The 20804-nt window shown below is 47.2% G+C and overlaps 1 protein-coding gene and 1 non-coding gene across 2 annotated transcripts in view; both read left to right on the top strand.

The window, feature by feature from the left end:
• Window positions 1-20804, top strand: part of utp20 (UTP20 small subunit processome component) — a 23657-nt gene continuing 2853 nt past the window's right edge. The window contains exons 1-52 of the mRNA XM_071333108.1: window positions 1-187; window positions 489-569; window positions 678-744; window positions 886-1018; window positions 1316-1504; window positions 1656-1737; window positions 1820-1957; window positions 2107-2262; window positions 2502-2657; window positions 2943-3155; window positions 3344-3752; window positions 3900-4005; window positions 4230-4380; window positions 4487-4546; window positions 4717-4884; window positions 5025-5101; window positions 5209-5288; window positions 5377-5641; window positions 5849-6013; window positions 6145-6235; window positions 7726-7811; window positions 8527-8652; window positions 8798-8964; window positions 9196-9404; window positions 10402-10625; window positions 10845-11083; window positions 11389-11533; window positions 11985-12072; window positions 12457-12600; window positions 12778-12831; window positions 12932-13084; window positions 13410-13565; window positions 13646-13786; window positions 14029-14166; window positions 14311-14450; window positions 14535-14623; window positions 14732-15108; window positions 15226-15365; window positions 15504-15660; window positions 16385-16483; window positions 16791-16958; window positions 17118-17284; window positions 17384-17528; window positions 17746-17862; window positions 18012-18182; window positions 18747-18878; window positions 19080-19190; window positions 19361-19440; window positions 19539-19608; window positions 19826-20008; window positions 20181-20312; window positions 20450-20582. Of these exons, the coding sequence (XP_071189209.1) occupies window positions 137-187; window positions 489-569; window positions 678-744; window positions 886-1018; window positions 1316-1504; window positions 1656-1737; window positions 1820-1957; window positions 2107-2262; window positions 2502-2657; window positions 2943-3155; window positions 3344-3752; window positions 3900-4005; window positions 4230-4380; window positions 4487-4546; window positions 4717-4884; window positions 5025-5101; window positions 5209-5288; window positions 5377-5641; window positions 5849-6013; window positions 6145-6235; window positions 7726-7811; window positions 8527-8652; window positions 8798-8964; window positions 9196-9404; window positions 10402-10625; window positions 10845-11083; window positions 11389-11533; window positions 11985-12072; window positions 12457-12600; window positions 12778-12831; window positions 12932-13084; window positions 13410-13565; window positions 13646-13786; window positions 14029-14166; window positions 14311-14450; window positions 14535-14623; window positions 14732-15108; window positions 15226-15365; window positions 15504-15660; window positions 16385-16483; window positions 16791-16958; window positions 17118-17284; window positions 17384-17528; window positions 17746-17862; window positions 18012-18182; window positions 18747-18878; window positions 19080-19190; window positions 19361-19440; window positions 19539-19608; window positions 19826-20008; window positions 20181-20312; window positions 20450-20582 (7519 nt within the window). The 5' untranslated portion in view covers window positions 1-136. The remainder of the gene's footprint in view (window positions 188-488; window positions 570-677; window positions 745-885; window positions 1019-1315; window positions 1505-1655; window positions 1738-1819; window positions 1958-2106; window positions 2263-2501; window positions 2658-2942; window positions 3156-3343; window positions 3753-3899; window positions 4006-4229; window positions 4381-4486; window positions 4547-4716; window positions 4885-5024; window positions 5102-5208; window positions 5289-5376; window positions 5642-5848; window positions 6014-6144; window positions 6236-7725; window positions 7812-8526; window positions 8653-8797; window positions 8965-9195; window positions 9405-10401; window positions 10626-10844; window positions 11084-11388; window positions 11534-11984; window positions 12073-12456; window positions 12601-12777; window positions 12832-12931; window positions 13085-13409; window positions 13566-13645; window positions 13787-14028; window positions 14167-14310; window positions 14451-14534; window positions 14624-14731; window positions 15109-15225; window positions 15366-15503; window positions 15661-16384; window positions 16484-16790; window positions 16959-17117; window positions 17285-17383; window positions 17529-17745; window positions 17863-18011; window positions 18183-18746; window positions 18879-19079; window positions 19191-19360; window positions 19441-19538; window positions 19609-19825; window positions 20009-20180; window positions 20313-20449; window positions 20583-20804) is intronic.
• LOC139534986 (small nucleolar RNA ACA64) lies at window positions 20674-20801 on the top strand. The gene has a single exon (XR_011667070.1). It is a non-coding gene; the product is annotated as a small nucleolar RNA ACA64 (small nucleolar RNA).

Consider the following 20804-nt stretch of genomic DNA (forward strand, 5'->3'; position numbering starts at 1 on the left):
ATCCAATATGGCTGCGCCCCGGCACAAGGCATGTGTGTAAACACAGTTAGGCTATACATTGTCGTTTTCATACAAATTTGAAACGTGGATTACATATATTTTTTAAACATACATCAGAAAAATAGACACCTCAAAAATGAAGATCAAATCCAAGTCGTCGTATCATAAATCTGAGAACACATTCAGGGTGAGTGTTGTTGGGAATCTGTGTAGCACAGTTGTTAGCATAGCTAGCGACGACTGCTTAGCTATTGCATTGAAAATAACTAAATATTTGTGAATATGCATAACTATCTCTGATGCCTGGTTTTCATAATGTCTGAACAGTTTCAAATTAAACATGTTTTCCCATTGCTACGATTAATGAACCAACAAGCGTAGTTGCTTGAATATGTTAAATATCACATGTAGCCTAGCTAGCGAGTCATTTTATTACTGTAACGTTAGTACACAACAGAAAGTAGCTAACTCGATCGTTTGCTTTACAGTTTCTCACGTTTGCTGAAAGGCTTGCCAATGTCAATATCGATGTCATCCATCGCATTGACAGAACTGGGAGTTATGATGAGGTATGCGTTCTCTGTTAGACTGCAGATCCCCTATTAAACTTGTTTAAAATGACGTTTTTGTCGTTGTTAATATCATTCCATGGCATGTAACACTGTTTTCCGTTGTAGGACGTCGACACTTACTTTTCAGAAGGACTGACAAAATGGAGGGATCTGAATTTGACAGAGCATTTCAGTAAGTACATAACTCGTCACACCAAGGAGCTTCACTACTACTATCACATCTGGCCCAATACATGTCCGTGTCAAGCTTACAAACATGTCCCCGTGAGCAGAACCCAGTGGCTAATCTGAACCCCATTCACCTGTTCCACAGCCACCTTCCTGAGGGAGGTGTCCAACAAGAGCCAGTCCTTCAACCTTCTGGTGTTCCATCAGAGCTCTATCGTGGAGAGCCTGAAGACTCACCTTAGTACCAAGAACAGCCTTGCCTGCCAGCCTCTACTGGAGTATGTACCTGTGATTACTGTGTGTGTGTGTGTGTGTGTGTGTGTGTGTGTGTGTGTGTGTGTGTGTGTGTGTGTGTGTGTGTGTACCTGAGATTACTGTGTGAGGCTGAGGAGGAAGATACAAACTATGAATAGGAATATGTTCCGTAGAATGTTCCTAAATTTGCCAATAAATAGTGCACACACGCTTCATATCACGTGGAAACAAATGTCACGGTTGTTCTTCATTGGCCAGCTTGTTGCTTGCAGTGTGTGTGTGTGCTGCAAATCACAACTTTTTCCTCCGTTATGCATCAGCCTGGTGGTCCAGCTGGCTAGGGACCTCCAGATGGATTTCTACCCCCACTTCCCTGACTTCTTTGTCCTCATCACCTCTCTCCTGGAGACCCAGGACACCGAGATACTGGAGTGGGCCTTCACCTGCCTCTCCTACCTCTACAAGTACCTCTGGAGACTCATGGTCAAGGACATGACCAAGATGTACAGGTGAGACTGGGCCTTAGGCCTACCTGGCTGCAGTAGGAGTAGACAGACGGTGCTAGAAGCTCCAGCGGTATTGTTGTTATCCTATCTCCTATCTATGTCATATTGGCATATATTACATCGGTGTTTACTTATCTCTCCTTCTCCCCTACAGCTTGTACAGTACACTGTTGGCACACAAGAAGGAACACATACGAAAGTTTGCGGCCGAGAGTTTTTCTTTTCTGATGAGAAAGGTGTGTTGTGGTCTTACCTAGTTTGACATCCAGTGGCGATGAAATCAGATCTCATTGAATAAATTGTATTGATACCCGCCAGGTGCCAGATCTTGACGCCCTTCTCAACCACATGTTCCTGGACCTGGAGGAGCACCCTGGGAAGGCAGTGGGGGTGGGACAGCTGCTGTTTGAGATGTGTAAAGGAGTCCGCAACATGTTCCACTCCTGCGCTGGCACGGTGAGTTCATTAGGTTATACAGTGGGAAATAGGAGATTAGACTCTTTGCGAAAAAGGTTAACAAAGTGGAGTCTTATGCATGTATATTCAGTTGAAAGATCTTTTATTCACAACCCTTTTCTGTTGTATCCTTCTTCCCTCTCCTCCAGGCCCTCCCAATTGCTCTGAGGAAGCTTGGACCAAGTGCTGACCAGGAAGTATCTCTACCCTGGGATGCTGTCAGAGATGCACTGGATCAAATGGCCCAGGCAGCAGCCAATCACGTAGAGAAAGAGCACTTCCTGGTTCTGTGGGAGTCTCTCCAGGTTACGGAGCATTTTTACCTCACAACTGGTTCTGCATAGTGCCAATGTAAACTCTTTGTAGGTCTGTGTGGCTGAATGATGGGTTGTCTTGTCTGTCTCAAGGCCTGTGTGACAGGTGGGTTGTTGTCATCTGTCTGTCGGACTGTTTGAGTGATACTGTTCATTATCCTGGTCCAGGGCTGTTTAACTGTGACTGAAGACGTGTCCCGTGTCTAAATCGTGTTTTTGTCTTTCTCTAGACGTGTGTGAGTGAGGCCCTGCGGAACCTGAATAAGACAGATGTTGATGAGAAGGGTCAGGCCTCCGAGCACCTGGAGCGTCTGCTCTTCATCCTCCATACCCTGGTGGGACACCGCAACGGAGCCAAGATCACCAAGCCAGACGCTGTCTGTCAGGTAGGGCTCGCCATTTATCTGTGTGACATGAATAAGTAAAACTAAGAATAAGCATAGAGTTTGTTCTGTGTTCAGAGGCTGTGTGTATCTCTGTATGTATTTGACAGTCTCCATTTTATACGGTATACATTTCAGAAGAAAAAATCTAATCAAAAAAGAAGAATACTTTGTGTCCATTTAATTTTCAGATCACACTTTTGCCTGAACCCAGTTTGGTTTCAAATCTGACTGTTGGTATCATGTGTATCGATTTCTCTGTTTTTGTCCTTCTCTGTGCCTCTGTAGGCAGTTCATGAGTTGCTCCAGACCCCAGCCCTCCCAGGACCCTGCTGTAGGCTCGTGCTACAGATCATCTCCTCTCTACTGCTGGGGGAGAATGTCTCCCTGCCTAACACCCTCACACAGGACACTGTCATAAAGGTGTTCAGCAGTGGGATGGACCAGGACCTGATACTGGAGTTCACTAAGGAGATGTTCACCATGAAACGGTTTGAACAGGTACATCGACTAATCTCACCAATACACCAGGCAATTTCATCCTAGCTGACTCCGGCAGAGTAAGCTTCCTTCACTGGACATAGATAACATCATCTCTCTCTCCTTTCTGCCACTCCATACGTCTCTCTCTCTCCATCTCTCCTCACCCCTCCCTCCTCACCCCTCTCTCTCTCTCGCACTCTCTCCAGTTCTTCCTGCCCAGCCTGCTACAGTACCTAGAGGGGTTTTTCTCCAGTCTAGACTCTGTGTCTCGTCACTCTGCCATGGAGGTGCTGGTCAGTCTCATCCTGGCTAAAGCCCCGCCCCCTACAGACGGCTCCATGGCCTTCGAGACCTACCCCCTGGTCTTCACCGGAAAGGCCCCCGGTAAGGAGCCAGGTGATGGGACAGAGAAGGTGTCAGTACCAGAGTTGATCCTCTCTCTGATCAGCCTACCGCAGGACCCGACCCAGACCATCACTGACCTGTCCCTGCCCTGGGCAGCCCTGGTCCTCCTGCCCCACCTCAGACCACTGGCAGCAGATTGTGTCGTTCCCAGTCTGACAGCCCTCCTCAATCGCCTGCTACTGAATGTGGAGAGTGAAGCGCTGGGGAAAGGTATGGGCTGCCCTTGTTTGCTCTTATCTGCTATACAGATTAATGTTGTGGTCCATTCCAATGCACATGTTCTAGCTCCTAACCATCCCTCCAGTAGTAACCCAGGAGCTGGTCAAATAAAGATCTCTCCCCTTTTCTGTCCTCCAGGCGGTCTGTTTGTGGCCAGGCAGGCCCTCAGCTCCCTGCTCAGTCTGAATGGATCTGCTGAGGTTCTCTCCCTGGTGCCAGTGGAGCGGGTCAAGCCCATCATCCAGTAAGTACTAAAAGTAGAGAAATATCAACAGCTCTTAGAGACTAGTTCCCATTTAGTGGGAATAACTGCTGTGACCAGAGATAAAGCTTTGGATTGGTACAGTAATTCTGTGTGAGTTTGTTGGTGCCATTTAATGTTTGGTTATATAATCTGGTAACTGGTTTTGTTCTCGTAATTGGTGCACTTTGACCCTGATCGACTTCCTGTGTTTGCGTGTGTCACAGGAAGTTCCCAACAGACATGTCGGCTCTGTTGCTAGGAGACCTCTACTACACCCGGCTGTCAGTCAACGGCTGCTCCGAGCACCTATCCCACGGTGCACTGCTCGACCTGCACCAGATGCTGCACGTCAACCTATCCTCCAACAGCTCCAAAGTATGGAAGTAGATTTAATTATTTGTTTAGATTGAATTATTTTGGGTACTTTGTTGGTTGTGTTTAAACTGTGACCTAACCCTCTTCACCATGCTTCCTCCCTCAGATCCGCTTGCTGTCACTGAGGATTCTGACCCACTTTGAGGCTGAGCTCAAACCGTCAGAGGTTGGTACAGAACAACCAAATGATGTCTTGTAAATTGATAATTGTGACTTTATTTGCTCAAGTTAATTGAATTCGTTCACATGGCAGAAGGTAATTGAGAGAACTTTCCATTTTGAGCCTAAATGGACAATAATAACACATTTGAACTCTGATTCTCTCTGTGTTCTCAGAGTGAGGAGAGTGTGGAGGTCCAGCCTGTGTTCGCAGTGTGTTTTCAGGCTGAGTTGGTCCCTGCCTCCGTGCAGGACTACAGAGAGAAGCTGCTGCACCTCAGGAAGCTCAGACATGACCTGGTAGAGAGATCACTACCCCGGGGGCCACAAGGGACCTTCCAACAGGTACCTAGAACATCAAACTTAGATTTGGAACCTAAAACGTAGATATGGGAACCTAGATTTCGAACAGGCTTGGGACCTTTGATTAACGTTTGATTATCTTAGTGGATGATTAAGTTACGTTCTGCATCTTCCATTTGCAGGTGCCTCTACGCTATCTTATTTCCATGCTGTTCATCAACTTCAAACCCCTGTGGGACCCAGTCATTGAACTCATAGTGTAAGAGCACACAACCACAATAAATCTAAAGGAACATACTCTATGACTTTTTAACCCCCCCCAATAACGCAGTTCATCTCTTCCTCGTGTTGTGTCTCTCTCTCCAGGACCCATGCCAGAGGAATGGACAACAAAGACTTCTGGAAGGTCTACCATGAGCAGCTGGAGTTGGTGGCAGGTCTTGCTGGTGAGTGCGTGCTCATTTGTGATCTGTTTTTTTAATGAGCCATTTGTGTCAATGTATAAAACGATCAAGAAAATGTTCTGTCCAACAGAAAAGGAGCTGCGTGAAGGCGACGATGATGATGATGACGATGAAGATGGCGGCTCGGAGCTGCAACGGGAGCCGGGCTGTGATGTCATCGAGAGCGGGGACGTGGGGGTGCTGTTCCTGCAGCGTCTGAAGATGACCTCTGACCCCAGCGAGAGGACAGACTTCACTAACTTCAGGGGTCTGCTGTGGAGGGCCATGGCTCTGGTCCCCGAACGCGTAGAACCACGCAGCAGGGAGCTCAGTCCACTGCTGCTACGATTCATCCGGTTCGTCCTACACTACACCCTACACACGACTAGATACTGCAGCCTTACACACTACACTGCCCTCCTACGGAGAGGAACCTCAGGTCTTTTCATTTTGAGGAGGAGGCGAGGAGACAAGACACAATACATCTAGGAAAGGCTTTTGAGAAAGAGCACCATTGTCCACTCTTAACTGACCCTATGCCCCTCCCCTCTCATGATTGGCAGGAATGAGTTCTACCCAGCTGACCTGCTGGTGGCGCCTACTCAGGACCTGAGGAAGAGGAGCAGTCTTGCTGCCATGGAGGCTAGCATGACGGAAGAGGAGGACGGGGAGGAAGAGGAGAAGGCTAGACCAGAGAGGAAGATGCCACCAAAAAGAGCAGCAGCCAAGTAAGAGATGATCACGTTGAAGATTTTGGAAATAAAACATTTTATTTTTGTTCCGCAATACATTTTCAGTGCTTTTTTTTTTTTTTTTTGCAAATATAGCATTTTCTAAAGACAATTAATTTCTTTCCCAGGCAACTCATCGCTCACCTGAATGTGTTTGCCAAGTTCACCAACCCTCGCTCTCTGTACCTGGAGAATACCCTCAATGAGCTGTATACTCAGGTAAACTTACCTCTCTCACCTATCATCATCAAATCTCATTGTATTTGTCACATGCGCTGAGTACAACAGGTGTAGACATTACAGTGAAATGCTTACTTACAAGCCCTTAACCAACAATGCTTTAAGAAGTTTTATGAAAAATAAGTGTTGAGTTTAAAAAAATAAAAATAAAAATTGGAAAATGAAAGTAACAAATAAGTTAATGGCAGCAGTTAAATAACAATAGCGAGGCTATATACAGGGGGTACCGGTACAGAGTCAATGTGCGGGGTCACCGGTTAGTTGAGGTAATATGTACATGTAGGTAGAGTTAAAGTAACTGTGCATAGATAATAAACAAAGAGTTGCAGCAGCATAAAAGAGGGGTCTGGGTAGCCCTTTGATTAGCTGTTCAGGAGTCTAATTGCTTGGGGCTTTTGGACCTAGACTTGGCGCTCCTGTACCGCTTGCCGTGCAGTAGCAGAAAGAACAGTCTATGACTAGGGTGGCTGGAGTCTTTGACAATTTTTAGGGCCTTCCTCTGACACTGCCTGGTATAGAAGTCCTGGATGGCAGGAAGCTTGGCCCCAGTGATGTACTGGGCAGCATGCACTACCCTCTGTAGTGCCTTGCGGTCAGAGGCCGAGCAATTGTCATACCAGGCAGTGAGGCAACTAGTCAGGATGCTCTCGATGGTGCAGCTGTAGAACCTTTTGAGGATCTGAGGACCTATGTCAAATCTTTTCAATCTCCTGAGGACGAATAGGCTTTGTTGTGCCCCCTTCACGACTGTCTTAGTGTGTTTGGTCCATGATAGTTTGTTGGTGATGTGGACACCAAGGAACTTGAAGCTCTCAACCTGCTCCACTACAGCCCCGGGGATGGGGGTGTGCTCGGTCCTCTTTTTCCTGTAGTCCACATACATCTCCTTTGTCTTGATCACGTTGAGGGAGAGGTTGTTGTCCTGGCACCACACGGCCAGGTCTCTGACCTCCTCCCTATAGGCTGTCCTGTTGTTGTCGCTGATCAGGCCTACCAATGTTGTCATCTGCAAACTTGATGATGGTGTTGATGTGGGCCATGACCAGCCTTTCAAAGCACAGCATGACTACAGATGTGAGTGCTACGGGTCGGTAGTTACTTAGGCAGGTTACCTTGGTATTCTCGGGCACAGGGACTATGGTGGTCTGCTTGAAACATGTAGGTATTACAGACTCGGCCACGGACAGGTTGAACATGTCAGTGAAGACAATTGCCAGTTGGTCAGCGCATGCTCGGAGTACACTTCCTGGTAATCGGTCCCTGCGGCCTTGGGAATGTTGACCTGTTTAAAGGTCTTACTCACATCGGCTACTCGCATCAATTCACTCTCACTATATGCCTATTTACCCTGCATTAACTGTATACTCAATTAAACATACTTATCTGACCCGTTATCTGCCTATCTACCTAAACAGCAAGTAGTCTCTGTCAGTGTACTGCTATCAGTGTGTGACTGTGTGTCTGTTCAGTTGCTGTGTCACCAGGACCAGCAGATCCAGAGGGCAGCATTGGAGTGTGTTCTGACCTACAAAGACCCCAACGTCCTCCCCTACAAGTAAGTTTGCTCTCTGGCTCGTTTCCGAACGACACTGTCGCGTGACGTCTTATCTCTTGTTCTAACATACCTTCAGTCCTTTTACAGTCTGCCAGGCATAGAACGTACTTTCCAAAGTCACCATTTAACATTTTTGTTCAGATGATCGGAGTAAGAGTAAGGGATACTGTAATAACTGTTATGGACTCCCGGTCTCTCAATGGGAGTCATTGTTACCAGTGCTGATAGAGATCAGAGACATCACTGGCCCTCTCCGGTTCCACTGAGCAGGAATGTTAACCTCCACCCAGAACCACAGATCTGACGGGAGTTCCTCTATTCACTTCCCTTATTAAACTATCCATTTACTAACCATCTAACGGCACTGAAAACGGAATGATGGAAGGAAATCGGAGTTGTTCTGTTATTTCATTTCCCATAATGTACCACTGACCTAGTTCACAGAATCAGCCTGGAGACCCTGTGTAGACCCTGTCAACAACATTGCTCTGGTGCCTCTTTGAAGCTGTACAGGCCGATAGGCTTAAAGAGTTGCTAAAATATCATGATTCAGTATCTGGTGGCAGGCCATTTGATACACTGTCTTTCTGTGTTTGATGTGATATAGTAATACAATGTCTTCATCTGATATCTTTTTCTGTATCTGAAATGTCTTGTGCTTCTGTACCTAATGTCCTGCGCTATTGAATGCCTTTGACGTGACTGTTGTGTTCAGGGAGAATCTGGAGAGGCTGCTGGATGACAAACACTTCAAGGACGAGATCGTCCACTTCAACATCTCAGAGGAGCAGGCCGTGGTGGACGCTTCGCACAGGGCCCAGCTTATCCCGCTGCTTATGAGGTGTGTGTGTGTGCGGTTACTCTCGCTTGTTATTATTCGTGTGTGTGTGTCACATCTTAAGTGAACTTAAACTTGTGGCCTATTTATGTGTCACCTTTACCACTCCAATATAACCAACCCATCCCCCCTCCTCTAACCTCTGTAGGGTTCTGTTTGGGCGGATGCGCAGTAAGACTGGCAGTAAGTTCCAGGGCAAGTCTGGCGCCGTGCAGCGTTCCTCCATCGTGCTGAGGTTCCTGGCAGGATGCCAGTCTGAGGAGCTGGGCATGTTCATTGACCTCCTGCTGGAGCCCGTCTGCCACCACGGACAAGGTAGGGCGCCCTCCGCCGTGTGATATGCAACCTGTATGGGAGCGGAGTGTTTCTCGTCTCATTCCTCACTGAATGGCTCTGTTGCCCTCTGTCTCATTGGTCTATTATGTTGTAGCTTTAGCCTAGTTGTGTGTGTGTGTGTGTGTGGACTTGTGTTTGTTTTAAAAGTGTGACATACGAACACTTAGAACTCCTTTCTCTCTCTTTTTTTCTCCCCCTCCCTCTCTCCAGGTCTGTGTCTCGCTGCAGTAGACAAGGCGATAGCCGAGACGGACCCCTCTGCCGTCCTTCCTCTGGGTCGGCAGCACAGCCTGCTGAACATAGTCACCACAGTCATCAGTAAACTGGGCCACCTCATCCACACACACCTGTCCAAGGTGCTGCAGATCCTACTGTGTGTCACCGCCTCTGTCTCCACCATCCTCAACCAGAGAGAACAGGTATATACACAGCCGGAGGGTCTCACTGTCTCACATAAGCTTAGTAGCCTAGTGGTTAGAGCGTTGGACTAGTAACCGAAAGGTTGCAAGTTCAAATCCCCTAGCTGACAAGGTACAAATCTGTCGTTCTGCCCCTGAACAGGCAGTTAACCCACTGTTCCTAGGCCGTCATTGTAAATAAGAATTTGTTCTTAACTGACTTGCCTAGTTAAATAAAGGTAAAATAAAAAATACATGTAACAAGAGGCTGCTGGATGAGTAGGAGTGCTGATTTACGATCAGTTTTGTCTTTTTAGATCACAATTAATATGATTATTTGGACAGGGGGCAACCTGATCCTAGATCAGCACTCCTACTCAGAGAAGCTTGATAATAAGCTCCTGGGTTCTATGCATAGTAACTTTAACTCTACCTACATGTACATATTACCTCAACTTACCTGTGCCCCCGCACATTGACTCTGTACTGGTACCCCCTGTATATAGCCTCGCTATTGTTATTTTACTGCTGCTTTAATTATTTTTATTTTACATTTTTTACTTAACACTTATTTTTCTTTAAACTGCATTGTTGGTTAAGGGCTTGTAAGTAAGCATTTCACTGTTGTATTCGGGCGCATGTGACGATTTTTTGGGGGATTTGATGTCTCTTGAGAAAAACGTTTAGTAAAGTTTCAAGTCAGTAACTCTGGTCTTGGGCAGGAGCTGCAGTGTAGCCATTGTGGCAGTATGCCTCAGCTCGCCCTCTGAGACCTATACTAGAGCAGGAGGCTCAGAGAGGCCTGCCCTGGCAGTTGCAGGTGTGAGCATGTATAAAGCATGTTGATGTTCATGTATGATACTGCACACAAACATGAGTTTTTAGGACAAGTCAGTAACTCCTTAAAGTTGTTTTGTTACCTCTTGTTTTTTTAAATAATCTTTGCAGGTGAAAGGCTAAAAATAGATAAACCGGTTTTAAAAACTCCTCAATGTTTTTTTTCTCTCTCTCTGCCCAGTTAAAGGCAGGCTGTATCGCTCCTCTGAAGAACCTGAGGCGCCTGGGGGTCCTGAGGATCCAGGACTTCTTTGATGGCTTCGACTCGTACAGCTTCACCCCAGATGAGCTAGATGCCGTCTTCCAGGCTATCGTCTGGCCCCAGGTCTGCCGTCTGCCAACAGAGAGCCCCTACTCCCCCACCCCCCTCCTCAAACTCATCCACGTCTGGAGCAAGAATGCCAGGTAAGCTTATCAAGCAGTCTTTGTGTTGAGACTTCAGCTACACTAAGGCCAAGTCCTTTCACAATGAGATCACTATATTAATGGGAGAATGTTTCTGGCAACAGTCCAGTTTCCAGTGTGGAACTAGGAGGAATTTGCCATGACCCCGTGGTAGGTGACAGATTCAACCCGCCTGAACGTGGCCACCTTCTTTCCTCTCCTCCTCTCCTCCTCTCTCAGGTACTTCCCCCTCCTGGCCAAGCTGAAGTCTGGTCACCCGGAGTGTGACGTCCTCCTCAACGTGTTCGCCCTGCTCTCCGCCAAGAATGTCTCCACCCAGACCGTTGCCATGGTGATGGACATCGCCGAGTCCTTGGTGGCCACGAAGGACCTTCTGGTTTCGGAGGGTGAGGAGGCGGAGCTGAGCGTCAACGGCAGTGTGTTCCCCCAGCCACCAGAGGGAGCCTACGTCTCTTCGGGTGAGGCCTATGGACAACGTATAGAATACGCAAATGCAATGTTTACAGGGCCACTGCTAGAATATGCAAATGCTACTAATAAAAGTAAATACTAAACAGTATAACGATGGACCAGACTATGGAGTTTTTCCTCGTTTGGTGACATGGAAAAACTATGGGCTCCAGTAGGTATAAGCAAATGCAAAATGGGTTGTATACAAAGTTTAACGTTTGTAATAAATACAAAAATCCTTGTAATGATAGCAAATGCAAAGCGTGCACATTGATAAAAGTGCAGAAATGAATGGTTTGTTTGTGTTGTTCAGAGCATCTGACCCAGGGTGCCAGGCTGCTCCTGCCCCACATCTCCACCCTGCTACAGTACCTCAGTGGCATCGTACGCAACTCTGTCAGACTCAAGAAGAAGAAGTTTAGATCCCAGGTGGCCAAGGAGCTCAGAATCCTCTCAAAGTAAGTCCTTCGCTCCTCGCATCCTTCTGCGTCCTGTATGAAGAGTTGACCACTGTGCTGTGGTGACGTTCTGACTTTGTGATCACTGTAGACCAGGGCTCTCCAACCCTGTTCCTGGAGAGCTACTGTACCGTCCTGGAGGCTTTCACTCCAACCCCAGTTGTTTACTAAGCTGACTCCGCTTATCAACCACCTAGTTATTAGAATCAGATGTGCTGGATTATGTTTGGAGCGAAAACCTACAGGACTGCAGCTCTCCAGGAACAGGGTTGGAGAGCCCCGTTGTAGACAGTCGAATATCTCTAATGCCAACTGATCGTAGATGGCGTATTCTAGCCTCTGCTCTTTGTGATCTTATCACAGCTCTCCTTCTCAGGTTTACGGTCGTTGTATGGTGATGATGATAGTTATGGTTTCTACAGGCTAATGTGATGATCTCTCTCCTCTCCAGGCTCAGCAGGTTTGTGAGTGATAAGGACCAGAGCTCAGTGCTCATCCGCCTGCTGCTGCCATACCTCCAGAAGGCCCGCAACCCACAGGTACAGCAACGTGTTACTGTTCTAGTGATATGTTAAGTCTGTGTTGTGGTTATTTGTTTATGCGTTCGTGCCGTATTGGATTGTTCGAAGGTAACGTCATGCCAGGTTGCGTAATGTGACGGTTGTGATACGTTATGCCATGGTAGGTGTTACATGAGCTCCCACATATAACTGGTAGGTTATATGTTATAATGTTACACTCATGAGTATTTGCCGTGTAGCTCAGTTGGTAGAGCACAGCGCTTGCAACGCCAGGGTTGCCGGTTCGATTCCCACCGGGGACCGGTACGAAAATGTGTGCACTCACGACTGTAAGTTCGTCTGGATAAGAGCGTCTGCTGAATGACTCGAATGTAAATGTATATCCCTTCCCTTGTTTTTCAGGAGACCGAGATTGACATCCTGGCTACAGTCCAGAACCTGCTGAGACAGTGTTCTGATCCCGCCTCCTTCCTCAAGCCTATCAGTCGACTGTTCTCCATCCTCCACAACAAGCTGCCCAGGCAGGCCCTCACCTCCGTCTTCCAGGTAGGACCTCAAGCCCCCCGTAGCCTGACTCCGGATGTGCGTGTGTTCTGTTGCGCACACTCATTTTCACATCTTTAGCTGCTGAAGCTGGGCCTTACATGCTTCCCGCTACTCATATCTAGTGGTCCGTATGAGGTGAATAGCAGAACGTTTACCTGTGTTACTGTCTCCCAACAGACTCTGGGAGAACTGGATAGGGGACTGAAGTACATCACAGATACAGCTGCGAAGGTAAGGCTCGGAAAAACCACACACACACACAGGAACAAACAAACCCGTGTTTATCACACACGCAGCCATGTATAACCATCGGCCCTTTCTCTCCCTCCAGTTGAATGCGTTTGACAGTCGTCACCTGGACGAGGTGTACTTCGACGTGCGTCTCACCGCCTTCCAGGAGGCCACCAGGAGGATCAACGACATGGACACGCTGGATATGAACTTCATCTACACCATGATGCACAACTGTTTCGCCTCCTTCGAGGTGAGACCCAACACACAGGAGAGATCAGACACTACAGATGGGGGGTTACGCTGCAGTCTGGTGTCTTGACTATTGCGTCGACTTTGGTAGTGTTTTGGAACGCTCCCGTCTTATTTTAGATGTCCTATTCACTTTGTGACTCAATAAATGTATCCGTATGTAGCTTTTGACAAAACATTTGTGTCGCATATTGCTTAACATGTGTCCGTGCATGTCTGTGATTTTTGCTCTTAATTTATTTCACGAGTTGTGGAAATAATTGAATCTTCAAAGTAATATTAACAGTAATGTAATTCGTCCATTCATTTTCCTCCCTGTGTTGTAGATTGGAGACATGTCCCTGGCAGACAACGCCACCTTGTGTCTGTCTGCTGTCCTTACACGTCTGGCTGCAGTGGGTCGTGGAGACGAGGACTACAAGGAGATAGTACAGTACACCATACTGGACGCAGTCAGGAAAGGACTGAGGAGCAAGACTGAGGTTAGTACACACACACACGCACACACACACACACACACTAAAGTGAACTTGGGTCCAGTGTGTGTCTCCTGTGTTCTCAGAGTGTGCAGCAGGACTACACCACAGTGCTGGCGTGTCTGGTGAAGACCTTCCCCACCCGTAGAGACTTCAGAGATCTGGTGCAGCTCACCGACTACAACGACCCCGAGTCTGACTTCTTTGAACACATGAAGCACATCCAGGTAAGACTTCAGTCGCTGTTCCAATATTCACACCGGCACACTACAGGGATTGAAGCAACGTGTTGGGCGTGCGTTCTAAGTGGTATGCTGGTATAGATTTCGGAACATAGGTGTTGTGCCTGGGAAAATGCACCGTTTCAACTGGTTTCGGGGCAACTTGGATTGTAGCCGTACAGCCGGCGCTCTTCAAATGAGTCAGGACGCGTGGCGTTCAGCCCAGTGCTTAATGTTTTGCCTCTCAGATCCACCGTAGAGGTCGCGCTCTGAGGAAGTTCGCCAAGCAGCTGACGGAGGGTACGGTTGTGATGTCATCACGTTCCCTCCAGACCTACATCATGCCCTACGCCATGACTGCCCTCTTCGACGAGAAGATGCTCAAGGTCAGTTACACAACACACTGAATAATGTTGTCCTTCTTTCTGGTGTGTGTGTGTGTGTGTGTGTGTGTGTGTGTGTGTGTGTGTAAACGGTGTGTGTGTGTAACCTGTGTGTGTATAACCTGTGTGTTTCTCTCTGTCCTGCAGAACGAGGGTATGACGTCAGCCTCAGTAGAGGTGATAGGAGCAGTGTGTAGGAGACTGACCTGGTCTAAATACCTCTACTACCTTAAACACTTTGTTCACATACTGCAGACTGGACAGGCTGAACAGAAACTGGCTGTCAGGTAGGTGTCTGTGTGTATCAGAGGGTGATATACATGTTTGTTTTCCCAGTAGTACTGTTGTCTCATACCTGTGTCCATCCACAGTCTGTTGGTGACTGTTCTGGAGGCGTTCCACTTTGACAATGACACTCTGGAGAGAGAAATGGAGGCCGCTAAGACCAGGGCCAAAGGGGGTGAGTGAACAGACTGGACATCGGTGACCAAGAGGTCCCAATGAAGTAGATTATGATTTCCGTCCCAAGCGTGTGATATATTGATCGATCTTGCCTCTTTCTGTTTAGTTGTGAGCACCGTCGTTGATGAAGAAGGTGACGAGGAAGAGGTGGCAGCTGTCGAATCAGAGGAGAGTGACACTGAGGAAGCCATGGAAACTGAAACCGACACGAAAACAACCACCATAGACACGGCCGAGGTTGTTACTATGGAAACGGGCGCCGCTGAGACTGTTGAGGGTGTTGCTATGGAAACGAACGCCACAGAATCTACAGCGGAGCCTAAAGCTGTTCCGGTGAGGAAGCCGAACCCCTCCACTAGAGCCCCTGCGGCTCCCAGTGGATTACCCCAGAGCAAAGCAGAGCTGGAGGCCCTCATCACCTCTATCCATGCCACTGTTCAAAATGCTGTCCTGCCCAGGCTACACAAGTGTCTGACCGCCAAGGTACACACACGCTCAAACACACACCAGTTGTACTCGCTGTCGGGGATCTTTTGGAATGTGTCACCAATGCATGTTTAGTATTGTCGCAGAGTGATGACATCGTGTGTGTGTGTGTAGGTGAAGCGAGATGAGGAGTGCAAGGCGGTAAGGTCTAAGGACGTGAAGGAGGAGGAGGTGGCCAGAGTTCCTATAGCCTTCGCCATGGTCAAACTGATGCAGACACTACCCACGACTGTCATGGACGTCAACCTGCCTGGGTATGTACACCCAGTTAATGTAAACAATGTGGCACACCCTGTACATGTGGCTGTATCGCGTGTGTGTCGGTGTGTGCGTCCGTGTCTCTGGGAGTGTGTGTGTGCGCAGTATATAATAAACACTGTGTGTGTTGACAGCATCCTGATGAAGATGTGTGTGCTGCTGAGGAATCGTTTCCAGGAGATCAGAGACGTGGCTCGTAACACCCTGATTAAGATCGTCGAGACTCTGGGGGTCAAATACCTGCAGTACCTACTGAAGGAGATGAAGTCCATTCTGGTTAAGGGCTACCAGGTGAACACTACAGCTGAATAGGTTCCTCTGTCTTGTCGTACAGATGGACCTAAGCACTGGTCTCAGACCTTGGGTACGGGGTACGAGGCCCAGGCATGCGTCCCAAATGGCCTCTGGTCAAGTAGGGCACTACAAATGGAATAGGGTGCTATTTGGGAGGCTACTCCAAGACCACTGTTAGGGTGCCTAGTGAAAGTCTAAAAAGGGGATAGCTTTATTTTTCAGTGGGATAATTACATACATTTTTATGCCAAAGACACACCAGAATGGGTTTCCTGTAGGTGTTGAGTGGTCCAGTCTCAGTTCTAACTTTAAATTTGTTTGGAAGTCAGAGAAAAGGTCATTGCTGTTCATAAATGATTTCCAACCAAATTTACTGAGCAAGTTTGACAAAAACAATGGATATATGTTGCCCTAAGAGTTAATGATTTACACTTGTACTGCCTGTCGAAGCTGCGTCCACCAAGTATAAACTCTGGGGTGTGAACATATATGCAATTAAGACGTTAGATAAAAAATAAACTTTCTAAATGTGGAGAAGGTTGTGTAGATCGGTAGGGGGAAAAAATCTAATGTCATCCATTTTTTATTGTTTTACACTACCGACTGTATGATTTTGAGACTGAGACTCCATCTCTGTCTGTGTAAATGTATTCAATCATTAAGTGAATTATTCTAAATGATCTGACTTTGTTTTGATCCACTGACTCTCTCTCTCGCTCAGGTCCATGTGTTGACGTTCACCGTGTACCAGCTCCTGTTTCACCTCGCCCCTATCCTGAAGCCTGGAGACTTGGACCACTGCATGGGCATGCTAATAGATGTAACGATTCTAACCTATACATGTCCATTTGTGTGTGTGTTTGTATGTTTATGCAGGTTTGTGTGTTTGTCCGTGCGTGTTTGTGCCCATATATGTATGTGTATGTGTGTATGTATATATGTATATGTATGTGTATGTGTGTATGTATATATATATATATATATATATATGTGTGTGTGTGTGTATATATATCTGTGTGTAAATATATATGTGTGTCACTGTGCATAATCCATTTTGATACACAAACTAGCCAGCTCTCCTTTCACACGTCTCATACATCCACCATTGTTCCACTCCTCTCCTGTAGATCTTCAACAACGAGCTGTTTGGTGCAGTGGCTGAGGAGAAGGAGGTGAAGGGGATCGTCTCTAAGCTGATGGAGGCTCGCCACAGTAAGAGTATGGACTCCTATGAGTTCCTGGGCCAGTACTCTGGCAAGGACAGAGTCATACAACTCATACTGCCAATGAAAGACGTAAGTATCACTTAGATGTGTCTGAAATTCCTCAGATAGCAGGGACATCAACAGATTACTCTGCAAACGGTGTGTATGTGACTTTATTTATCTCTCGCTCTCTGTCTCTCTCTCTCTGTCTCCACCTCTCTCTCTCTCTGTGTCTCTGTCTGTCTCTAGATCCTGGAGAACACAGCCAATCTGAAGACAGCCCGTCGTGCCCATGCAGTGTTGAAGAGGATAGTGTCAGGTCTACTGGTGAACCAGGCCATGGACCATCAGGCTATACTACTGCTCAGCCACGGCCTGGTCTCAGAGAGTCTGCCCCTCGTCACCAAGCGGAACAAGTATGTACAAACTCACACTGCATGCATGCTCCCTTCTCCTTGCTCTGTCTCACTGAGTCTCACGCAAATATTTGACGTTGTGTCTATGTTTGTGTGTAGGGACAAAAAGCCCCAGGCGCCCCCGGACCCTCGCCTGCCTCCTCCCAGCTGTCTCCTCTTGCCCCCCACCCCAAAGAGAGGAGGACTTAAAGCCCCCGTCAGCAGCCGCACCAACATGCACATCCTAGTGGACACTGGACTCCGGGTAAACCAACCGAGCTACCCTCCCTAAAACTTTCTCACAGGCTTTCACACAGTTTGACTAGAAGATGAAATAGTGTTTTGCGGCAGGCAGGCATTAAGATAAACAACGGACCAGTCCCGTGAACAGATAGTAACCCATGGCTGAATAGTGGTTTACTGTTCATTCATCTGTGGTCAGTTGAATGTTGGTTGACTGTTGTCGCTCCTTCTCTGTCTAGCTGCTCCATATGAGTCTGAAGAAGTCCAAGGTCAACTCCTCTGAGGCCTCTGCTCTTGAGATGCTGGATCCCTTCTTTGCTCTGCTACTAGACTGTCTCAACTCCATGCACGTCAAGGTCAGTAGTGTGTGTGTGTGTGTGTGTGTGTGTGTGTGTGTGTGTGTGTGTGTGTGTGTGTGTGTGTGTGTGTGTGTGTGTGTGTGTGTGTGTGTGTGTGTGTGTGTGTGTCTGTATCTGAGTGTATTTCTCTCTCTCCGTGCCTCCAGGTGATAACAGAGGCTCTCTTAGCTTTTACGTTCCTGTTGCGGTTCCCCATGCCAGCTGTAGAGCAGAATGCAGGCCAGCTCACTAAGCAGCTGTTTGTCCTGCTCAAAGACTACTCCAAGGCTGGCGCTGCCCGCGGAGAGAACTTCCAACTTGTCCAGAACTGCTTCAAGGTAGCACAAGTGTTTGTTTCTATCCTGGAAATGGTTGAATGAATACATTTTAATATAGTATCAATTATAAACGGGGCCGTTCGTGCCCTGGATTCTGATTGACTGAAAGCCGTGGTATATGAGACATTGTAAACTGGGTGGTTCAATCCATGAATGCTGATTGGCTGACAGCCGGGGTATAACAAAACTTATTTTTACTGCTCTAATTACGTTGGTAACCAGTTTATAATACCACTGCTAAGGGCTGTGTCCAGGCACTCCGGGTTGCGTCGTGCTTAAGAACAGCCCTTAGCCGTGGTATAGCCTTAGCCTTATTGCTTAAATATACCACGGGTATGACGACTTGTTTACTGTTCTAATTATGTTGGTGACCAGTTTATAATAGCAATAAGGCCTTCCGGGCACACCCCCCCCCCCCCCAAGGTGCCTTATTGCTTAAATAAAATATAAACAGTACATTCATTCCGCAATGCAAAAACATGCCATGTTGTACGTTTTAATGATTTGAAATGACAGAAATGTGGCTATGACAAATAATTGAATGATCCTTCTTTTCGCTGTCAGTCCATCACCATCCTAGTAAAGACCACGAAGGCACACAAGATAACTGAGACGCAGCTGCAAGTGCTGCTGGGATACGCCGAGGAGGACATTTATGACCAGTCACGTCAGGCGACAGCCTTCGGCCTGCTAAAGGTAGCCGTCGCCCTCCCCTCTCCACCTGTCCAAATCTAGGAGAGAGATGGAGTTGAAGACCATACTGTATTGCTACAGCTAATGCATCAGACCCCAACATTTTCTATACCTTTATTTAACCAGACATATAGATGTATTTGCATTCAAAGTGTATAATGAAATTCTTCATCTGTACTGTATCCTCTCTATCTCCCCCTACAGGCCATCCTGTCCAGGAAGCTGGTAGTACCAGAGATGGAGGAGCTGATGAAGAAAGTGGCCAAGCTGTCTGTTACCGGGCAGAACGGCATGATCAGGGTCCAGTGCAGACATGTACGGTTTTGTTTCTTTTTATATTCATTTTTAAACCTGTATATTACCATTTGCATTTTATTTTTGAGGGTGCCTTGTTAAAACAGTGATTTAACTGTGCTTAATTAAGGCAACACATTTTTGCATTTTTAGATTCTTATTTGAGTTTTTTCTGTTATTTTCACCTGTAGATTTACCAGAAGTATATCCTGGATTATCCTCTGGGGAAGAAACTCAGATCACATCTGGACTTCATCGTGGCCCAGCTCAGGTAGGATATATTTGTGTTTAAAGGGATTCGTTATTTTAGATGTAAGTCTAAAAGTTTGTAACTTTTGATACTAATCTCTCTCTCTCTCTCTGTGTTAGTTATGAGTTTGACACAGGAAGAGAGGCTGCTCTGGAGATGATGGCCTATATCTTCCAGACCTTCCCTCAGGTATCCACAACAATCCTCCTGACACACACATCCCATAAGTTAGAGTTGCAGTAACTCTGGTCGCTTTCTATACCCACTGTTCCTGGTAGAAGTCGCCTATAGAAACAGATCCCACATGCTAACCATTAGAGGGAATAAACTCAAAACTGACCTTAGATCAGTCCTTTGGGACAACCTAATTCTACTCCTGTGTGTAACTGATTCGTCTCTGTCCTAGAACCTGCTGCTGCAGCACAGTGGGTTGTTCTTCGTCCCTCTGGCACTGGCCATGGTGAACGATGACTCGGCTCGCTGTAAGAAGATGGCCGCCGTGGCCATCAAATCACTGCTGAGTCAACTGGACCAGCAACACCAGAACACCCTGTTCACCCTGGTTAACGCTTGGCTGTCTGGAGACAAGGTATGGACGCACACACACACACACACACATTAGTCTTGTCTTTCTCTACGGGTCTAATAAAGCAATGTAAATGACTGATGAAGTGCAAATAAAGGAAAGGAGGGAAATCCACTTTAGACTATTGAGATGCACCCCATGTCCTCCTGCTGTAACCTCTGACCCCTACCCCCAGGTGTCTCTGCGTCGTCTGGGGGCCCAGGTGTGTGGGCTGTTTGTGGAGGTAGAGGGGGTTCAGTTTGGCCGCCGTTTAGATGCCCTGCTGCCCCTCATCGAGAAAGAGATCCACCCCGACAACTTTGAAGACGTGAGTCGAACATGAACTATTTTATATAAACTATGTGAACAGTTACACTTTCAAAAGCATTACCTAAGCATTTGTATTTGATTGACTATTTTCTATAGCCTGTGCTAACAGCAGCTCTATATCTGTGTGTCTGTCAGATTGAGGAGGAGCAGGATGAGAAGGCAGCAGACAGACTGCTGTTCAGCTACCTGACGCTGGTCACCAAACTCACCAAGGACTGTAGCCTACTGGAGCTCAGCAAGCCTCAAGACACACTCACTAACATCCTGGGTAAGACACTACTACCTCTAGCCTGGATCCACGTCTGTTTGTGCGGTCTTGCCATGTCGTAGATCAAACATCACGTATCTATCAGATGGGCCCAGTCTGAAAATCACCTCCGGCATCTCCGTTGTCTGGGGTGAGATAAATAGGCCTACAGTACTGTGGTATGTTAAGCTTATTGCCTGCTCTGTATAGCAGTGTGATTAAACCCATGTGCCGACACGTTTT

Source organism: Salvelinus alpinus, chromosome 11 (genome assembly GCF_045679555.1).
Source record: "Salvelinus alpinus chromosome 11, SLU_Salpinus.1, whole genome shotgun sequence".
Taxonomy (NCBI): Eukaryota; Metazoa; Chordata; class Actinopteri; order Salmoniformes; family Salmonidae; genus Salvelinus; species Salvelinus alpinus.